We start from the raw sequence: 19931 nt of genomic DNA on the forward strand, positions 1-19931 counted from the left end.
TAAATAAGGGATATTGACATAAGAAAACGGGGATGGGCAGGCGACGCTTAACATTCCCTTGGTTTCCTCTGCTACAAAGATTGACGTCTTGGTCAACAATGGTGGTCGTTCCCAGCGTTCCCTCTTTGTGGACACCAGCATTGACGTCTATAACGCTATAATGGAGCTCAACTACCTGGGCACAGTGTCATTAACAAAACACGTCCTGGATCACATGACACAGCGGAAGAAGGGGAAGATCGTCACGATAAGCAGTGTGATGGGCATCATGGGAGCTCCATTGGCTACTGGGTATTGTGCCAGCAAGCACGCTCTGCAGGTAAGTATCTTTTGCAGCCTGCTACCGCTGTGCAGTTCGATCCCTGAGGCGTGTGATAGAGGCTCAACTTGAATCTCACCTGTGCTATGAACTCAGTAGGTGGCCTTAGGCAAGCCACTCTCTCTCAGCCTCCGTCTCCCCGATGGCAATGGACTGCCTTACATCAATAGTGGGCAGCATGTAAATTGCAGGCCACCTGTAGCCCTTGCTGCCCCCCCCCCAAATTGTAAAAAACAATTTTTAAAATATAAATAAATTAAGGTGACCATATGGAAAGGAGGACAGGGCTCCTGTATCTTTAACAGTTGCATAGGAAAGTGAATTTCAGCAGGTGTCATTTGTATATATGGGGAACCTGGTGAAATTTCCTCTTCATTACAAGAGTTAAAGCTGCAGGTGCCCTGCCCTCTTTTAAATCTGGTCACTCTAGTATAGTTCCTTCAGCCTTAACTGTTGTGATGAAGAGGGAATTTCACCAGGTTCTCCATATATATAAATGACACCTGCCGAAATTCTCTTTTCTATGCAACTGTTAAAGATACAGGAGCCCTGTCCTCCTTTTCATAGGGTCACCCTAAATATATGGCATCTAAAGCGGCCATTTTGACCCCTTTCCTAAGAAAATCAGCAAACATACAAACCATGGTTTCTTGTTATGAGACTATGTTGTAGTGAGCCCTTGACAAGGGGAGGAAATGTAAACTTCCAGTTGTAGTTTGTAGCTAACCACAGTTTCCCATTAAGTCCAAATACAAGAAACTGGTTTGTAGAAATCTTTGGCCACATTCGTACAATAAGCCAGGATGCAGAGCAGAAACTGCTTCAATAACCAAGAATTCACGTGCAAGAAAAAGCTTAGTGTTCCACCCAAACCCAACTCGGTTTGTCACTTTCAAATAAGGCTGGAATTGTAAGCCAGGTTCAGGGTCTGGCCTATTCAGGGAGAGACAAACCAGGAGTCCCGGTTCAGATGTAATGCTACGATTTTTGCCCTGGGGGAGCTCTTGGTTACTGAAGCTGCTCCTGCTGGCAATAAGCCAGGATTCTTTTGAACGTGATTAGTTTGTTAATAAACTAGGATCTCAAACCAGGATCTGATTCTGGGTGGGGTAATGTCTGTGACCAAGGTTTGATGTTGCCCATTCTTGTAAAAACAAACAATAGGGGCACCAATTCAGACCATTGTTTGTTTGTTACATCTGAATGCAATGATCTCTAAGGTACACAAAGGGGCTTGCCTATGCGTCTTATTTGCCCTATTGTGGCTGCAAATCAGCGCTTTGTAAGTTATATGACACAACTGCCAATTCGCAGCCACCATAGGCTTTTCCCGAAAGCTGTGTATTAGAAAAGTCATGGACTTAACCCTTTGAAGTGAGGTAACCATGGCCCTTCCTCTGTGTGACCTCGCTCTGGCGTCAAGCCGGATGGTGACTGGTGATTGGTCGCCAGAAGCCAGGAAGAGGGCGGGGTGGTGGTGGTGCCAAGTCAAATGGCCGCCAGAAAGGATTTTCTTTTATCCTCACAGACGTGTTGAGAAACATGTCTGTGAGGATAAAATAAAATTATTACAAGCTTGTTTGGAGGTGGTACCTAACCCCTGTGAAATTAAATAAAATAAATAAGATAAATTCAGCAATATGTTGGAGAGGTTGTCAAGAGAAAGGAACATATTTACATATGTGGTGGGAATGTGAATATGTACAAAAATTATGGAAAATGGTGTTTAAAGAGATAAAAGAAATTTTAGGAATGGAGATTGAAGAGACACCTATTGTGGCATTATTATTAGTTTAAGGAGAACTGAACTGTAATCAAGAGACAAAAGAATTGTTAACGAATTTGTTGACGGCAGCAAGACTAATGATATCTAGGAACTGGAAGATTCATGGGGATTATCATATAGAAGATTGGTATAAAGAAATATGGGATATTGCTATTAATGATAAATTAACATGTAACATAAAAATTAGAAGAGGAATGATAAAACAAATGATTTTGAAGGAATATGGAAACAGTTCTTGGAATTTGTATTATTAAAGGGGAGAGGGAAAACACCTCCAGAGGAAGTAATGAGATTTCGGAAATATGAATAAGATCCCGTGGTTGGTGGGAGCACACTTTTGTTAATTATGATTATGTTAAACGGAATTAAGTTAGAATGTATGTTTATTAAACTGTTTACTTTTTATTATCGTGTATTATGGGGTATTGTTTTATATTGTATTGTTTGGATGTTTTTTTAAAAAATATATATATTAAAAAAAAACTTTGAAGTGAGGTCACCATGGCCCTTCCTCTGTGTGACTTCGCTCCGGCGTCAAGCCGGATGGTGACTGGTGATTGGTCGCCAGAAGCCAGGAAGATGGCCGGGGGGCGGGGGGCCAAGCCAAATGGCCGCCAGAAAGCCCACACTGTGTCCTGCAATTTAGATTACCTGCTGCCACTCTGCAGCAACGAATGCAAGGTTCAGCAGCAAAGCGGCAGCAACGCAGCGCCATGAAGGCAGGGGCAAAGATTCTTGAATCTGAGGAAAAGGTGTCTACTTTAACTAGCATACTGTTGTTGCTTTCTAGGGTTTCTTTAACTCTCTCCGGCCGGAGCTTTATCAATATCCTGGCATAAGTATAATCAACATCTGCCCGGGGCCTGTCCAGTCACAGATCATAGAAAATGTCTTTACTGAAGAGATCTCAAAGGTAAGAATGGTTGAGATGACTTGAAGAACCATGTGACCTGGGCTTCCAAAAAGGCCATGAATGGAAAGGAAGGCCAGGATCTCTTCTCGATCCTCCCAGAGTGCAGGACACGGAATAACGGGCTCAAGTTAAAGGAAGCCAGATTCCGGCTGGACATCAGGAAAAACTTCCTGACTGTTAGAGCAGTACGACAATGGAATCAGCTACCTAGGGAGGTTGTGGGCTCTCCCACACTAGAGGTCTTCAAGAGGCAGCTGGACAAGCATCTGTCAGGGATGCTTTAGGGTGGATTCCTGCATTGAGCAGGGGGTTAGACTCGATGGCCTTGTAGGCCCCTTCCAACTCTGCTATTCTATGATTCTACGATTGGGATTGTAGTTACGTGCAATTACCGTTCTTTGATGCTTCTTTTGACGTGGTGATGGCAGCGTAAGGTGGGGACCAGCTGCACAGGTAGCTGTTGGAATTGCTTAGGACAACCTTCATTTTAGCTGGCTTGCAAATTGTGCCCTATTTGGGGAATAGTGCCATAGCATCCTCTGCGACGTCTTTCAGATAGGGATGTGTGAGAATTTCGGTTTCGCTTGCAAAATGCGTGAGCGTGCCCCATTCGAACCTCTGAGCACATGTTCATCAAAAATATTCGCAAATTGTCGAAGATGTGCTCAGGTTTGTCTCGTTCCTGATTCCTAGTTTGATTTGCGCAAATTTTCCCCATGGACCGAATCAGCCGTGCTTCATTCAAGAGAGTTGCACAAATTGGGGAGAGTCCCAGCATAAGGAAAAAGGTGCTTTGAGTCCCAGTATTAGAAAAAAGGAGGGATATTATTATTAATAATGATGATGATGATGATGAAGAAATCTGCACAAATTTAGGGGAACTTGTGCAAATCTCCCATTCTATCGATGCTTGATTTGCACAAATTTCCTATTCGCGTAGAGCAAGTAGCGAACAGGGATCAGGCACAGGATGAGTGCCGAGGCGATGTCTGAAGAAACCTGATGATCTTGAACGTTGCTCGTTTCCCCATCCCTACTGTTAGGTAAGAAAGGTACAGCCCTACCCAGATTGTACCACTTCAGAATACAGGTAGGGAATCACTGGTGAGAGCCAGTTTGGTGTAGTGGCTAAAGTGTTGGACTGGGAGTTGGGAGATCTGGGTTCTAGTCTCCACTTGGCCATGGAACCCCACTGGGTGACTTTGGGCCAGTCACCGACTCTCAGCCCTGCCTACCTCACAGGGTTGTTGTTGTTGTGAGGATAAAATGGAGACGAGGAAGATTATGTACACCACTTTGGGTTCCTTGGAGGAAAAAAGGCAGGATATAAATGCAATAAATAAATAACTTCAAATACTCCCTGGAGGCACAAAACAGAGGCAGCAGTTGCAAGTATCAGCCTGGGTCAGCCTGGATTTTCTACTCTCGCCATGCATCATGGGAATCTCATTTTCTTCTTAAGCGGACTGTCCGACAAATTGAACTTGTGTTCCGTTTAGGGACAGGCCAGAGCAGGGGTAGGCAACTTGTGGCCCTTCAGATAGTTTGGACATCAAATCCCATCAGCATTAGCCAGCATACAACGCCAACTCCAGGTTTTGGAGGTTTCAGTGACCAGTCAAGCGTTCCTCTAAATGGTTTTATTGCTTTAGGGTTTTATGGTCAATTACCCGGCCATAAATCTCTGGCCAAGAATGCAGGAGGGAGCTGCTGCTGTTTTAAGAACAGCCCAGTCTTTTAAACAAGAGTCCAAGAGTTCTTAGCCAGAGGCACGTTCTGCAGTGTAAGCCTACCGGTCCGGGTCGAAGCACCAAAACAGAGGGTGTGGGCGTCAAGGAGCCAGGAGTAAGCGAAGGTCCAGTCCAGTCCTAAATCAATAGCCGAGTCAGTCGTCCAGAGTCCCAGGGATACACGTTCAAGCGGAGTCAATCAAGCCGGTCCAGGTCAGCAATCCAGAATCACCGTCACAAGGCAAGGCGTCAGGGTACAGTAGCAACCGGAAGAACGAAAGGTGTTTGCTACACCAGACCAGCGGTCAGATTCTCCCTTTTCAAATCCTGCCAGCATGACCCCACCCAGATCCCAGCTGTGCCTCATTCCTCCACCTTTTGACCCAACCCCCTCCTACAGTTCAGCGTCTTTTCCCTGCCTGTTCTGCAGGCGCATACTTCGCCTCACCACCTGCATTTGTTCTGCCCTTCTCCTTCGTCTCCTTTCGCGGGGGCTGGGTGGTCGAACCACCTCCGTCTCTGACTCCGCCTCAGGAGCAACAGGCAGAGGAAGCAACTGACTGGCCCGTGGCTCCTCCACGGGACCTGCATTCTCCTCCATGGAATGACTCCCTACCAACTGCGCACTGGTCTCTGGTCCGGCTGTGGGGGAGGAAACACCCTCTACTTCTTGTAAGTTTGCCTCCTCCTCATCTGAGGAGGCTTCCTCGGGTGCAATCCTAACAGGAGGGCCTTTGAGCAAGACACCTCAATGGGCTTCTCCCTCAGTGAGCCTACCTTCACACCACCATTGGCACCAGCTGGTCTTGCTCATCATAGCTACCATTTGCTTGCTTGACGGGCAGAAAATCAGTGAGCAAGTAGGGGACAGATCACCACCACTGTTGTCCAGGCCAGAGCAAGAAGCAGGTGTACATACAGGCAGCAGTGATGAAGAGGAGCAACTCCAGGAGGCTGTTGTCCGTGGGCCCCTGCTGGGTTGTGGGCCCCTGCTGGGTTGTGGGCCCTTGGCAGACGTTCAACCATGCCAGCCATTGATGCTGGCTCTACCTGCTTAGCCAATGGTGAGGGACCATGGGAGTTGTAAGCCAAAGCATCTAGAGGGCCAGAAGGTGCTCACCCTTGCAGAAATGTCTCAGTCCTGGAGGAAGGAGAAGCAATTCACATAGAGCACAGTGGTCTCCTGGTTCTTAGAAGACTTTAGCCTGCACATAGAATTGGGCACATTTAGCCTTGAGAAGAGAAGACTGAGGGGAGACATGATAGCACTCTTCAAATACTTGAAAGGTTGTCACACAGAGGTGGGCCAGGATCTCAGAGTGCAGGACACAGACTAATGGACTCCAGTTACAGGAAGGCAGATTCCGGTTTTTCCATCAGGAAAAGCTTCCTGACTGTTAGAGCAGTATGATAATGGAACCAATTGCCTAGGGAGTCGTGGGCTCTCCCACACTAGAGGCATTCAAGATGCAGCTGGACAGCCATCTATCAGGGATGCTTTAGGGTGGATTCTTGCACTGAAGGGGTGGTGGATTCAATGGCCTTATAGACTCCTTCCAACTCTACTATTCTTTGCTTCTATTGCTAATCATGGAAGAGCAGCTTCTTCTTCAAGGCATGCCTATTAAAAACTATAACTGGGTAGGAAGTCTGCAGTGACATAAGAACATCAGAAGTGCCCTGATGCTGGATCAGACCAAGGGTCCGTCTAGTCCAGCACTCTGTTCACACAGTGGCCAACCAGCCATCGGCCAGGGTTGAACAAGCAGGACATGGTGCAACAGCACCCTCCCACCCGTGTTCCCCAGCAACCAGTGCACACAGCCTTATTGCCTTAAATACTGGAGATAGCACACAACCATCAGGGCTAGTAGCCATTGATAGCCTTTGCCTCCAGGAATTTATCCAACCCCCTTTTAAAGCCATCCAGATTGGTGGCCATCACGACATCTTGTGGTAGTGAGTTCCATAATTTAACACTGCGCTGTGTGAAGAAGTACTTCCTTTTATTTGTCCTGAACTTCTCACCAATCAGTTTCATGGGATCATCCCGGGTTCTAGTATTTTGAGAGAGGGAGAAAAATGTCTCCCTATCCACATTCTTCATACCATGCATAATTTTGTACACCTCTATCACGTCTCCCCTTAGCCTCCTTTTTTCCAAGCTAAACAATCCCAGCTGATGTAACCTTTCCTCATAGGGGAGATGCTCCAGCCCCTTAATCATTTTAGTTGCCTTTTCCTGCACTTTTCCCAGCTCTATAATATCCTTTTTTAGGTGTAGTGACCAGAACTGTACATGGTATTCTAAGTGTGGTTGCACCAGTGACCCTCCAGGTGATGTTGTACTCCAGTGTCCATCACTGGCAGGGATGATGAAAACTCATCCAACAGCATCTGAAGGATCACCCTTAACCTATAATGTAAAAAGTAAAGTGCTTCTGATGACTGTAGGTAGGCTATTGATTTGAAATGCAAGCGATAATGCAAGCCTGTCATTTTTAAGCAGGGGATACAAATGCAAGGAGTCTTGGGTAAAAGGTGGTCTTGCAACACAAGTCTAATTTTCTCCCATTTATGTCTCACCCACCCCACAGGTAAATGCAAGTGTTGGGGACCAATCCCACAAAATGTCAACTGCCCGTTGTGCTCAGCTCACTCTGATCAGCCTGGTGAACGACGTGAAGGAAGCCTGGATCAGTGACAATCCATACCTGGCCGTCTGCTACCTCTGGCAATATGCACCGACCTGGGCATGGTGGCTCTTGGATATCTTCGGCAAAAAGCGCATCGAGAATTTCAAGAGCGGAGTGGTACGTTCTTCCAGCGATAACGGCTCCCTGCCCTGTTATCACTCTAGACCACTAAGTCGGAGAGAATGCACGGTGCTCCCAAACTGCTGTATTAAGAGCCCAGGCCCATTGCTCGCATATGACCCTGGTCTTCATCCGTTCCCTATTTGTGGTTCCTATTGATTTGGCTCTGCGCACTTTCTGGTGTGCCTGCAGCTCCGTCTCTACAGCAGGGGTGGGAACCTCTGAGGGCCAAATCCCAGTCTGGGAAAGGTCTTGGGGAAGGGGGCTGCATTCCATCTGTAGGGGGGGGCCAAAGTGAAATTAACCATTTTAAGTAAACTCGCAAGACTGATCTTTTCCCCAGGCCCTGCCCCTCTTCCCTGCAGCTAAAAGCTCTGATCAGTTGCTGATTGGAGAGACCTTCCTGGGTGAGGAAACGGGACTTTGGGAAGAAGTTTGTCGGGTGGATGGATGTGTAACCCCCTACGGGCCATATCTGGCCCAGGGGCCAGAGGCTTCCCATTCCAGCTCTGTATGCTGCAGGAAACAGATAAGACGTTGTTTTTAACTGAGACTTCACCCTTGCTTTGTTTAGTGGTGTTTGCAAAGTGTCTGTCTGTGTGTACCAGGACTCTCTAGATTTGTGGATCCAATTGGAAGGTTCCTCAGGTTTTTTTGGAGCGGCTTTTCAGAGCTTGTAGTAGAAAGAGGTAGAGGGTGGAGGTCAGAAGCCCTAGAATGTGGCAAAAGCTCTGACCATCATGGCTCGCTTGAATCAACCTGCTCTTCCATTAATCCACATTTGATGCATTAAGGTCAATCGGCAGGGAAAAGCGTACTCTTCTCTGTAACCCCGTTGAAGGCAGGCGTGCACTTCTGGTTGCTTCCACTTCAGTGTGGCAGGGAGGTACTTCAAAGCAGGAACAAAGCCCCTGTGCTCACACCATTCTACACCCGCTACAGCTGCACTAGAATATAAGAGCCCTGCTGGATCATAGCAAGAGTCCATCTCATCCAGCATTCTGTTCACACAGTGGCCAACCAGCTGCCGCAATGGGAAACTCCCAAGTAGCACATGAGTGCAACAGCACTCTCCCACCCATATTCCCCAGCAACTGGTGTACATAGGCCAATCCGACCTCTGATACTGGAGATGATGGGCTCATCTAAACCAAGTAGGATATTCCACTATGAAAGCAGTATATAAAAGGCAGGAGCCACACCAAGCAGTATGAAAGTGGTATATGGGCTGTGTCAATGGGCCCCAACAGTGGTCAGTGCACTTCAATACCGCTATAAAACAGTAGTGTGTCTCCTGCCTTTTATATACAGCTTTCATAGTGGAATATCCTGCTTGGTGTAGATGAGCCCGAAATATAACCACCAGGGTTAGCAGTCACTGATAGCCTTATTCTCCAGGAATTTGTCAAAACCTGTTTTAAATCCATCCAAAGAGGTAGCCATCACTACACCTTGGGATAGTGACTTCCATACTGTAACTGTCTGCTGTGAAAGGAATGACTTTTTATCTGTCCTGAATCTTCCACCTATCAGCTTCATGGGAAGATATTTAATCCTCTGCAGATTATAAGGTGCTATAAGGTGCAGAAGAGAGGGTAAAAATTGGGTGTGTTCTTTCCCTGGTCCACACAGAGATTAGCTTTGGCCATAATTTAGCTTTTTTATACAATACTTTAATTCCACTGACACTTTTTTAAAAAGCATTTTCTGCCACAATGGTCATTGGTTGTATTTTATAAAAATGCTGTAAATTCATACTTTCATGTTTTCATACTTCATTCTTAGGAGGGCTACAGCTAGTAGATGTTTTAAGCGTTGTAACTCATTAGTTTGGGTGTCTCATCACTGCATAATGATGCTGCTACATTTTAGATTGCTTTTTGGGGGAAAAAACACACTAGTTCCTGTAGATCAGCCTTCCTCAACCTGGGGCGCTCCAGATGTGTTGGACTACAGCTCCCAGAATGCCCCAGCCAGTTGGCTGGGGCATTCTGGGAGATGCAGTCCAACACATCTGGAGCACCCCAGGTTGAAGAAGGCTGCTGTAGATCAAGGATGAGGAACCCCTGGCCAGTGGGGATCCTCACCCAGCCTGCAAAAGTCTACTGCTGTTACCTGTTATTAGTGGTCAGAGATAGATGGGCATTTCAAGGCAATTGAGCTTTAAATACCGTGAGTAGAGCTGTGTTTTCTATCTTCGATGAAAAAAATGACAAACTGGTAAGAATCACATTTGACCTTGGCTCCACTCACTGCAGGAATGCAGCCCACAAGACCTGTTCCAAATGCCCCAGGCTGAAAATGGTTCACTATCCCTGCTATAATCTCCCTTAAGGGAAAATACGAATGCTTGGGTAGGAGAATGTAGTTATTTTATTTAAAATTATTTGTAGACTGCTTGTAAGGGTGGAATTCAAAAAGGAAATTAAGTGGCTACAATTCAAGTCGGTTTGGTGGGCTTAATGACACTTAACTATATTGCAATGGGGGTTAAAAAATGCTGCTCCTTCCCTTTCACTGCTTCCAAGCTCCCATTTACACACTGTGCATGTGGTTTTAGAGCTCAAAGTAATTTCAGTAACATATGTGTGTTGAAACAGAACAGAAGTCCTACAACTCCCAACATGCCCCAGCTAGCCATGCAGGCTGGGTCATGCTGGGAGTTGTAGGACTTTCCCCCTTGTCTAAACAGGCATAGGATTGCATCCTAAAGGGATTAAGAAAAGTCTTGACTAAGTAGCGTGTGTTGTTCATTGCAGGACGCTGATGTTTCTTACTTCAAAAAGAGTTCCTAAGAAGACTTGTGTCCATCTCCTTTGTTGCACCTCTGCCTGGCATGAGGAGGAGAAAGGGGAAGCCCCCCTCTGCTTCAAATATACTTATTTCTCTCTTTTTTAAAAAAAAACTACTTTGGCAAGAAATGGAAGTTTTATAATGTGTAATTTGACAATAAGTATCATGTCTCTTCAATCTGTTCCCTTCAATAAATTTCTATATAACGCTGATTGATTCTGCACTGTGCTTGGTCACAAGCAAAAACCCTTCACTGCCTCACTACCTTACATGGTGCTATCCTCCACCGCACATGTAATCATAACACTAGGGGTGACCATTCAAACCTACACACCTCCCAAGGCATCTTCTCAAACACTGGGTTGGATCCAGGTTTAGGTCTGCAGCTGGGCTGGTAGAAGTGGACCTCCCTGCTCCCTCCTACATAGGGAGGGAGTAGCATTTTCTAGCCCCTGAAAAGGTGTAGCATTTTCTAGCCCCTGAAAATGCTACACAGAGGTGTCCAGGGGATCCTGCTGAATGGAGTGAGCTGTGGTACAGGGGGATCCCCATGTATCAAGAGCCCTTCTGTCAACAGAAAGGAGGTCCTGGATCAAACCCATGTCTGGAAGCCTTTAGTTCTCAGATCCCAGGGCACAAATTTTGTTAAGACCTTACTAAGGAATAGAAGCTCATGTCAACAACCTCCAAAAGTATTGCTCTGTGGTGCTAGTCAGTAAGAGCACATTCAGGTGTGGAAAGGGTTGGTGCCTCTCAGCTGGACTCGAGCTGCCCTAGGAAAATTCCATTACGTTGGGCCTGTTCAGACCACATGCTAAGCCATGGCCAGTGAGCGTGTTTAAACCATGGTTATGTTGCCACCATAGTTAGGAACGATTCACACGACATGCTAAGCCATCATGTTTAGCTCAAAATGCTTAACCACCGTGGCTCAGTGTGTCATCCGAACAGCGTCAATGTGACCAATGGGAGGGAAAACCAGGACCATTGGCCATGCTGGCTACGGCTGATGGAAGTTGAAGTCCAAAGCATCTGGAGTGTAATAGGTTGGAGAAGGCGAGTCTACAAGCTTTCTTCCACTCAGAGAAAACCCCCAAGTTTTCAATTCCCATGTTCTGGATTTTAGAATTCTACTAAAGCAGTCCCCTCAAGAACTGCTTGTCTTTTAGTCCTTTAGGTAAAAACAGAAACTTGTTTCCATGCCTTTTTCTGGCTCATGGGAATTTAGGTCTCTGTGATTTCAATATTATTCCTAAGCTGCACAACTGGTCAGCAGATTGCCCCTCTTATCAGCCTTCCTGCACTACGACAGATGGCTGTTACCAAAGTGCTGGCCCCCCATTTGCTATGTCTAAGAAAGGCTCTCGTTTCCGTAGGCTGAATAGTTGTCGTATATTAAAGGTTTCTTCAAGTATTCCTTTGACAATGCAAATACGGTACACAATATAAGAAGTGATAAAATCAACGCTGCTGTATCAAAATCAGGGAAAGAGCTTCAATGTTACGTACATTTTTATACTAATCGGTGGTAACCTGCATCCTAGTGGAAGTCACCTGTCAAGATACTGATTTTTCAGTTCATGAAAACAAAACAAAAAAAACTTCACTCCGTACATCAATGGGCTTATTGCCTGCATCAAGCCTTCTCCTTACATTTCATATCTCCCATTGTTAGACCTTCAGGATCAGAGGTTCAGATAGTTCTGGTGCTGAAAAACCTGTTCAAAGATTCTTGCCATAAGCATCGCCTCCGCAGCCATCAACATCTTTGGCAAACGAGTTTTCCTTGTGAGAACAGTCAGCCTGCTTTGGAGCAAGCATTCGGAACCACGCAGCCAAGCCCTAGAGCAAAGGCACGTGGAGAGGCTCAGAGGAATAGACGGGGTAGCCGAGGGGAGGGTCCGCTGCCTGTATGGTCAGGTTCCGCAGGAGGACAGGATGCGCTTGGATGCTGTAACGCTCTTCGTCGTCATTGGTGGCGTAGAGCAGCTCCCACGAGAGGTTGGCCCACTGCCCCCTCACAGCTTCGCCGTTCAGTTTTCCAACTTGCACAAGGAATTCCTGGAGGGTGAGGACTCTGCTAGTATAAACTCCCTGAAAGACAGACACACGCAGCCGCGTTTGAGCACCCGAGAGTCAAAGGTTCTGCAAACATCCTTGGCGGTAGCACGTCGCATGTACAAAGTTCCACAAGACCCAGATTTTTTCCTCCCCACTAGGAATAATCTGTGGCATCAATAGAGTGAAAATATAGGGTTGTATCCACCTGTAAACACCTGTCTACAGTACTGCCACTGTTGAAGCATTTGGGTTGCTTGCCAGAGATTAAGAAAAAAACTCTTTTGGAGAGCTTTAACTAAAAACAGTACGGGACTACTATTTAAAGTCTGCAAACCCAGACTCCCACGGCATTGCTCGTACATGGCAAAAATGAAACTGTTTTTCTGAAGAAGTCTAGTATGACGAAACAGGATCAACACGGGATACCTGTTAGACACTAGAGGCCTTCAAGAGGCAGCTGGACAACCATCTGTCAGGGATGCTTTAAAGTGGATTCCTGTACTGAGCAGGGGGTTGGACTCAATGTCCTTATGGGACTCTTCCAACTCTACTATTCTATGATTCTATGACTTATGAAAAACAACTTGGTTATTTATCTATTTCATAAAGAATCCACCTACTAAATTTGTGTAAAAATTCAGACTTGTGATATAACCAGTTAGTTGGCTTATTTGTCTTATAAATAACTTTTTTTTTTGTCTTGTATAAAAACAATTTTCTTTGTACGCAGTTGTGTGCTTTTTGGCATTGTTTGTTCTTGTGCTCTATTCAACTGCTGCCCTTTGGGTTTGTTGTGGATCCAGACTTCGTCATACTTAGAGTAGTCTTATTGAAATCAATGGCACTTGACTAAGTCTGGATCCGAGCCATTTTAGGTAACGTAGTAACTGTATGGTCAGTTTTCGGCAAATATTCCTCCTTGAAAGAAGAAAATGTTCCAGGAGAATTGTGATTATCTATCAATCACGACAAACTTGATCTACTAAAAAGTCCTGTTAACCTTCTTAACATCACCAAGTTTCTAGTCCTATCTAGGGATGCTGCTCTAATAACACATCAGGGCGTTATTTGGAAAGCTGATGGCAAAACCTGCACTCATCTTCAGTATGTTATTTCAATGCTGCACTCTGGCAACCAGAAGACAGACAGGCCAGTCACAACTACCATTCTGGGATAGGCTACATACAAACATATCCTGCATTTCAGGCTAACTCTCATACCCTACATGTTAGAAAAGGTAGGAAGAGCACCCAAGTTTCCATAGTTCGTAATATAAATGAAACTTAAAATCCAATAAGCATGAAGACAGAACAGGGCAGTTATCCATGCTCTGATAACCTCTCGTTTGGATTACTGCAATGCGTTATACGTGGGGCTGCCTTTGAAAACGGTCCAGAAACTTCAACTGGTACAAAACAGGGCAGCACGGTTACTAACAGGGAAGAGCAGCATTGACCGAAACCGTAACTCTAACTGGAGAATTGCTGGGAGAGAGAAGACTAAAATGGTCCATAAAACTGAGTAGTGATATCCAAGAAAAATTACACAGTCAGCAAATGATAAACCTACGCCAAGTATTCTGGGATAAATCTGCAAATCATTTAGATGCCTTCCAACAAATTACTACAGAACTGAGGGCTTTTCTGGTAGCACCGGCAAATAAAAGCCAACCGACAGCCTACACTGGCTGGTTTGACGCCCAATGTAAAGCGGCTAAGAAAAACCTGTCTAGGGAAATAAGGGAATTCCACAACAAACCACCTGAAGAAGCCTTAGGAAGCCTTATAAAATGTAGGTCTGATTACAAAAAACTGCTTAAAAACAAGAAAGAAAAATACACTAAAACTCAATGGCAGAAACTAGAACAGGCAATTTCAGAGCGGAATGAAGGCAAATTTTGGGACCTAGTTTCTCGGGGCTCAAATGAGGTAAGGTCAACACTGGACGTATCTATCTCTGCACCAACTTGGGTCAAGTATTTTTCTAATATATTTGATGCCCAACCCTGGCAACTGGGTGAGCCAGGGGCACATCAAGAACTATCTAACCCACCTGAATGGCAACCGGTCACTAGCAGGGAAATCAAGACTCTTGTCTCACATTTGCAACTTAAAAAGTCTCCTGGGGAAGATCTCTCACCTCCGGAGCTTTATAAAGAACACTCAGAATGGTGGATACCAATTCTTGCTGCTCTGTTTACCAGGATTAATAACACCGGACAAATGCCCCCCGGATGGAAAGTGAGTATCATCTCCCCAATTTATAAGAAAGGAGACAGGAATGATCCAAAAAACTATCGGCCGATCAGTTTGCTGGACGTCTCCTCAAAGTTATATGCAAGACACTTACTTCAAAAATTACTTGATTGGCTAGAAACGAACCAATTTATACATGAAGAACAAGCTGGTTTCAGAAGCGGATATAGCACCATCGATCAATGTTTTACTCTGAATTACATCATCAGGAAATATACCAAGAATATCAAGAGTCATCTATATGTAGCCTTTATTGATTTTTCAGCCGCCTTTGATTCAATAAATAGAAGTAGATTATGGGAAAAACTACAAAACACCAATATTGACCGTAGACTATTGATGCTGATAAAAGAGCTATATAGTAACACTGAAATGAGGGTTAGAGTTGGCCTAAATGGCTTTCTAACAGAATCCTTTAAAACAACCCGGGGAGTTAAACAAGGATGTCTCCTGGCCCCTTCCCTCTTTAACATCTATGTTAACGACCTAGTGTCACAGTTAGCCCAAGTAAACTCTCCTTCCCCAGTAATCATGAACAGAAAGATCTTTACTCTAATGTACGCAGACGACATAGCACTAATCTCTCTCTCGCGTTTGGGCCTGAAAAAGCTTTTAGGTACTCTCAGCTCTTATTGCAAATCTGAAAACCTGGCAATAAACTATACTAAGACAAAGATAATGGTCTTCGGCAGCCGCAGACCTACACACAAATGGACTTTGGACCAACAGGTCATTGACCAGGTTCGCTCATTTAGATATCTGGGCATTCTCTTTAGTGAGTCCCTCTCGTGGAAAGGGCATAGGGAGGCAGCGAAATTGAAAGCACAAAAAACTATAGGGGCTCTAATGAAGTTTTATTATAATAAAGGGGGACAGTTGATCGAACCTGCCCTAAAAATCTTTAACACCAAAGTAATAACACAGCTGCTTTATGGGTCTGAAATCTGGGGGTCTGACAACACCACGACCGAAGCCTTGGAGATTGTGCAGAACAACTTCCTTCGAAAACTTTTCTCTCTTCCATCTGGTACCCCTGCAGCTTTTTTGCGCACAGAAGCTGGTAGTCCTTCAGTTAGGGCAAGAATTGAGAGTGCGCAGCTAAAATATTTTAAACGAATCGCCATCTTGCAAAATGAGCGTCTTCCTACCAAGTGTTTTCTAGAAATGGATAACAATTGTCATTGGACAGTAATATTCCAAAAGCTGTTGTATAGTTATCATCTCCCTGAATTGAAGTTTGCTCTAAGCATGGATAAGAAGCAACTAAGGGATTGGTGTTTTGGGGTAGATTCCAGGAGGGACCTGCAACTTATTAAAAATTCTAAATTCTCTCAGTGGTTCCCTCTTCTAAAAACAGAACACTATAGAGCATGTTATCTGTCCAAATTGAGGCCACTGCCCCTGAGAAATGCTTTCATTGAATTGAGGTTTCAAGTGATGCCAACTGCAGTGCTGGATGGACGCTACCACAAGGTACCATTTGAATCGAGATTATGTATCTGTGGTCAACAACAAGTGGAAGACATAACACACTATATGTTAACTTGCCCTTTGTATAGGGACCCAAGAGAGAGACTCCTGAAACCGCTGCTGACATATGGAGGCAGGAATGCCCAAGCAGAAACAGTTCTCTTCCTCCTTAGCGATACCAACAGTTATGTCACTCATAAAGTGGCCCTGTTTGCACTGGCAGCAAAAAAGATTAGGAAGAGAGAACTAGATAAAATTGCTATAAACTGCAACGGAGACTCAAAGTGCTGAGCGAAATGAGAGCTTTAGTCACGGTAAATTTAAGCTTGTCTGTATGGTTCTCTTGGCTATTTTAAACTGTTGTGTACTTTTATAGTTGTATGCTTTTCTATGGATGTATTTGTCATGGCCTTCGGCTAGCACAATAAACTGATGATGATGATGAACAGGGACTGCCCGACGAGACCACATCAAGCCAGTCTTTTTACAACTTCATTGGCTGCCAGTCCAGGTCTGGGCCCGATTCAAAGTGCTGCTATTAACATTCAAAGCCCTAAACGGCTTGGGGCCAGGCTATCTGAAGGAACACCCCCTCCCATATGTACCTGCCCAGACCCTAAGGTCATCCTCAGGGGTCCTTCTCCGCGAGCCCCTGCCAAAGGAAATGAGATGGGTGGCTACCTTCTCTCCTGTGTCACCCCAGCTGTGGAATGAGCTCCCTAAGGAGGTTCACCTGGCACCTACACTATACTCTTTCAGACACCAGGCGAAGACCTTTTTATTCTCCCAGCATTTTAACAGTCTATAAATAAATTTTAACTTGGTGTTTTAAATTTGTAATTTTGCATTGCTGCTGTTTTTATCTGGTTGAGCTTTTATATTGTATTTTATATGATGGTTTTATACTGTTGTTTTATACTTTGAATGTTTTTAATTTTTGTGAACCGCCCAGAGAGCTCCGGCTATTGGGCGGTATAGAAATGTAATAAATAAATAAATAAACAAATAAATAAATAAATAAATAAATAAATAATACATCATGGGGTTGAAAAAGACAGGCGCAAAATTCCCCTCCACCATGAAGTTCACCAAGTAGCATTGTGAAAAACACTAGCTAAATTAAAAGTTTTTCATTCTATTGGTTAGATTAGAAACAGAGGTGCTCCAGACCGCTTGTACCCCCTTTCCCCTAAAAGAAGGGCTAGAAAAGGTGATGTATAAATGAAAGTCAGTAGAGGAAGATGTGGCACAACAGTAGAACCAAGGGGGCGGAGGGCAGGTTTAACTAGTCATACAGGAGCTTTGCAAGTCATTGTAGGACTGAAAGCTATAGATACCTGCCTGTTAAGTGCTCTACCTTTTTTAGTAGTCCTCACGCAATGGCAACTCAGAGGTGTGTTTTTTTTTAAAAAAAAATCTGACTTACTGTAAGTTAGAGCATACTAAAGTACATGGTTTAGTCATTCCTGATCAGCTCTTCCTGCCTGCAGACCAGGAAAGCTCCATTCCTGGCTTTCGTTACATTTGAACCAGGAACTGGTTTTCTTCCCCGAAAAGTCAGTTGCAACCAAAGAACAAACCCTAGGTTACAACTCTGGCTTGTCAGGGGAGAGACAAGTCAGGGTTCTCAGTTTGGGCATAGAATCATAGAATAGCAGAGTTGGAAGGGGCCTACAAGGCCATCGAGTCCAACCCCCGCTCAATGCAGGAATCCACCTTAAAGCATCCCTGACAGATGGTTGTCCAGCTGCCTCTTGAAGGCCTCTAGTGTGGGAGAGCCCACGACTTCCCTAGGTAACTGATTCCATTGTCATACCACTCTAACAGTCAGGAAGTTTTTCCTGATGTCCAGCTGGAATCTGGCTTCCTTTATCTTGAGCCCGTTGTTCCGTGTCCTGCACTCTCGGAGGATCGAGAAGAGATCCCATAATGCTAACCAAGCCAGAGACAGATCATGTGGTGACCACCAGTGTGGTGTAGTGGTTAGAGTATGGTCTGGGACGTGGGAGATCCGGGTTCTAGTCTCCACTTGGCCGTGAAGCTTACCTGATGAATTTGGGCCAATCACTGACTCAGCGTAACCTACTCACAGGCTTGTTGTGAGGATAAAATGGAGAGAAGGCAAACCATGTAGACCCTGTTCAGACGACACGCTAAGCCACACATTTTGAGCTAAACATTATGGCTCAGGGTATAGTGAGAACCATGACTTAGCACTTCATATAATCCATATTTCCTAACCATGGTGGCTACATAACCACAGTTTAAACGCACTCATTAATGCTTTGCTCATTGGCGTTTCATCTGAACAGGCCCATAAGCTGCTTTAAGTTCCTTTCAAGAAGAAAAAAGGTGGCATATAAATGTAATAATAAGTAATATAATAATCACTCTTGCAGGCAGGACTCAAGTGGGAGCGACTGATACGTGGGCACTAGCACATGATAACATAGGTTTAAAAAACACACAAAAACTCTGGGTTGTTATTGTGTGCAAACCAGGCCAAAGAGTTAGCCCTTGTCTATTTCTTTTTTAACACTAGGCTTTACAGTAAATTTAGGCATGAAAAATAGTGACATATCTATGAAAAGTCCACTTTATTTCGTTGTCAAGGGTAAATCTCACCACTTACCATATTAGGGTCATGCCCCAAAGAAAAAAGATATGGCTTTTCTTGTAAAACGGCTTGCTGCCACTCCGTTTCAGACACCGGTCCAATGTGCCAGTCACTTTCATATTCCTCAAGACAGTTAAGCAGCTCTTTCGAATTTTCAACTGGACCCAGGCTTGCTTTGTCAACCATAAGCTTAACCGTGTATCTGAAAGATGCACAAGGCAAGGACAAATACACAATGCAGAGATCTACAGAGCAATTTAAGAAAGCTTACCTGTAATAAAGCCGCCCTAACTGCTCTACGCTCAATTATACAGGCAATAGTTTGACGATAAGGTTATGTCTGCATCAGCTGAATTGGGGCCTAAATTACTTGAGTACTATGACGTAGCCTGTACAGCCTTCAAACTATTCTTCATTCCATGCCCTGTCCCAATAAATATTCCAACTCCTGATTTCTTAAGGTGAAGAGCAGAGCCTCGTAAGCACAGGCGTTAGACTTCTGACGGCACACCTTGCATCTGTTTGGCCAGTGGTTTCACGGTGTCCCGCCCTCCCTACCTAACCCAAGGCACAGTCCTAGCTCTCATCCCCCATTCCTAGAGGGTTCTCAGATGCCACACAATAATGGAGCACTTATCTATCTGCTAATCATACACACCCACATTTCTTAAAAGCTGTTTTTGATCCTGCATTATCTCCTAGCTATTTCACAACACCGAGACATCTCAAGAGTTCTTTCCTCCTTGAATATCTGAGGAAAGATACTGATGTCTGTAAGCAGGAACGTTTGCCATGATTGCAAACAAAATGGCCTAGACAGCAGTAACCTGGAGACTGATAAGGTAAGATACTTCAGTGCAAAGGACTGCTCTCCTCGGAACTGGCATACTCTAAAGCATGGGGGTGGATTTGTGTAGGGGGCCAAATGGCGATCCACTGAACCCTCTGTGGGCCAGACGAAATTACATTCTATGATGTAATTTGGTCACCTGGTCAGGGACCCGGCTTTGCTGTGTGGGGTTTTTAGGAATTATTCAGCATTGAAGTTTATATACTGCCTTTTTTGGTGGGAGAGGGCAGCCATCAAGGCAGTGCACAGCAATTAAAAATAAATAAAACTAAGAACATTGAAAACTACATGATTAAAAGGGCTAGATTAAATAGATTGCGC

The 19931-nt window shown here is 44.7% G+C and overlaps 2 protein-coding genes across 3 annotated transcripts in view; one reads left to right on the plus strand and one right to left on the minus strand.

The window, feature by feature from the left end:
* Positions 1 to 10569, plus strand: part of DHRS7 (dehydrogenase/reductase 7) — a 49048-nt gene extending 38479 nt beyond the window's left edge. Inside the window, exons 4-7 of the mRNA XM_063118215.1 lie at positions 80 to 319; positions 2896 to 3018; positions 7346 to 7561; positions 10324 to 10569. Coding sequence (XP_062974285.1) covers positions 80 to 319; positions 2896 to 3018; positions 7346 to 7561; positions 10324 to 10359 — 615 coding nt within the window. The 3' untranslated portion in view covers positions 10360 to 10569. The remainder of the gene's footprint in view (positions 1 to 79; positions 320 to 2895; positions 3019 to 7345; positions 7562 to 10323) is intronic.
* The window catches only part of PCNX4 (pecanex 4), a 33857-nt gene continuing 24389 nt past the window's right edge, over positions 10464 to 19931 (minus strand). For both annotated transcript variants that reach the window (XM_063118182.1, XM_063118183.1), the window contains 2 exons: positions 18776 to 18962; positions 10464 to 12451 (listed from right to left, as the gene is read on the minus strand). In XM_063118182.1, the coding sequence (XP_062974252.1) occupies positions 12200 to 12451; positions 18776 to 18962 (439 nt within the window). In that variant the 3' untranslated portion in view covers positions 10464 to 12199. The remainder of the gene's footprint in view (positions 12452 to 18775; positions 18963 to 19931) is intronic.

The sequence above is a fragment of the Elgaria multicarinata genome, chromosome 2 (assembly GCF_023053635.1).
Source record: "Elgaria multicarinata webbii isolate HBS135686 ecotype San Diego chromosome 2, rElgMul1.1.pri, whole genome shotgun sequence".
In the NCBI taxonomy this organism is placed as follows: Eukaryota; Metazoa; Chordata; class Lepidosauria; order Squamata; family Anguidae; genus Elgaria; species Elgaria multicarinata.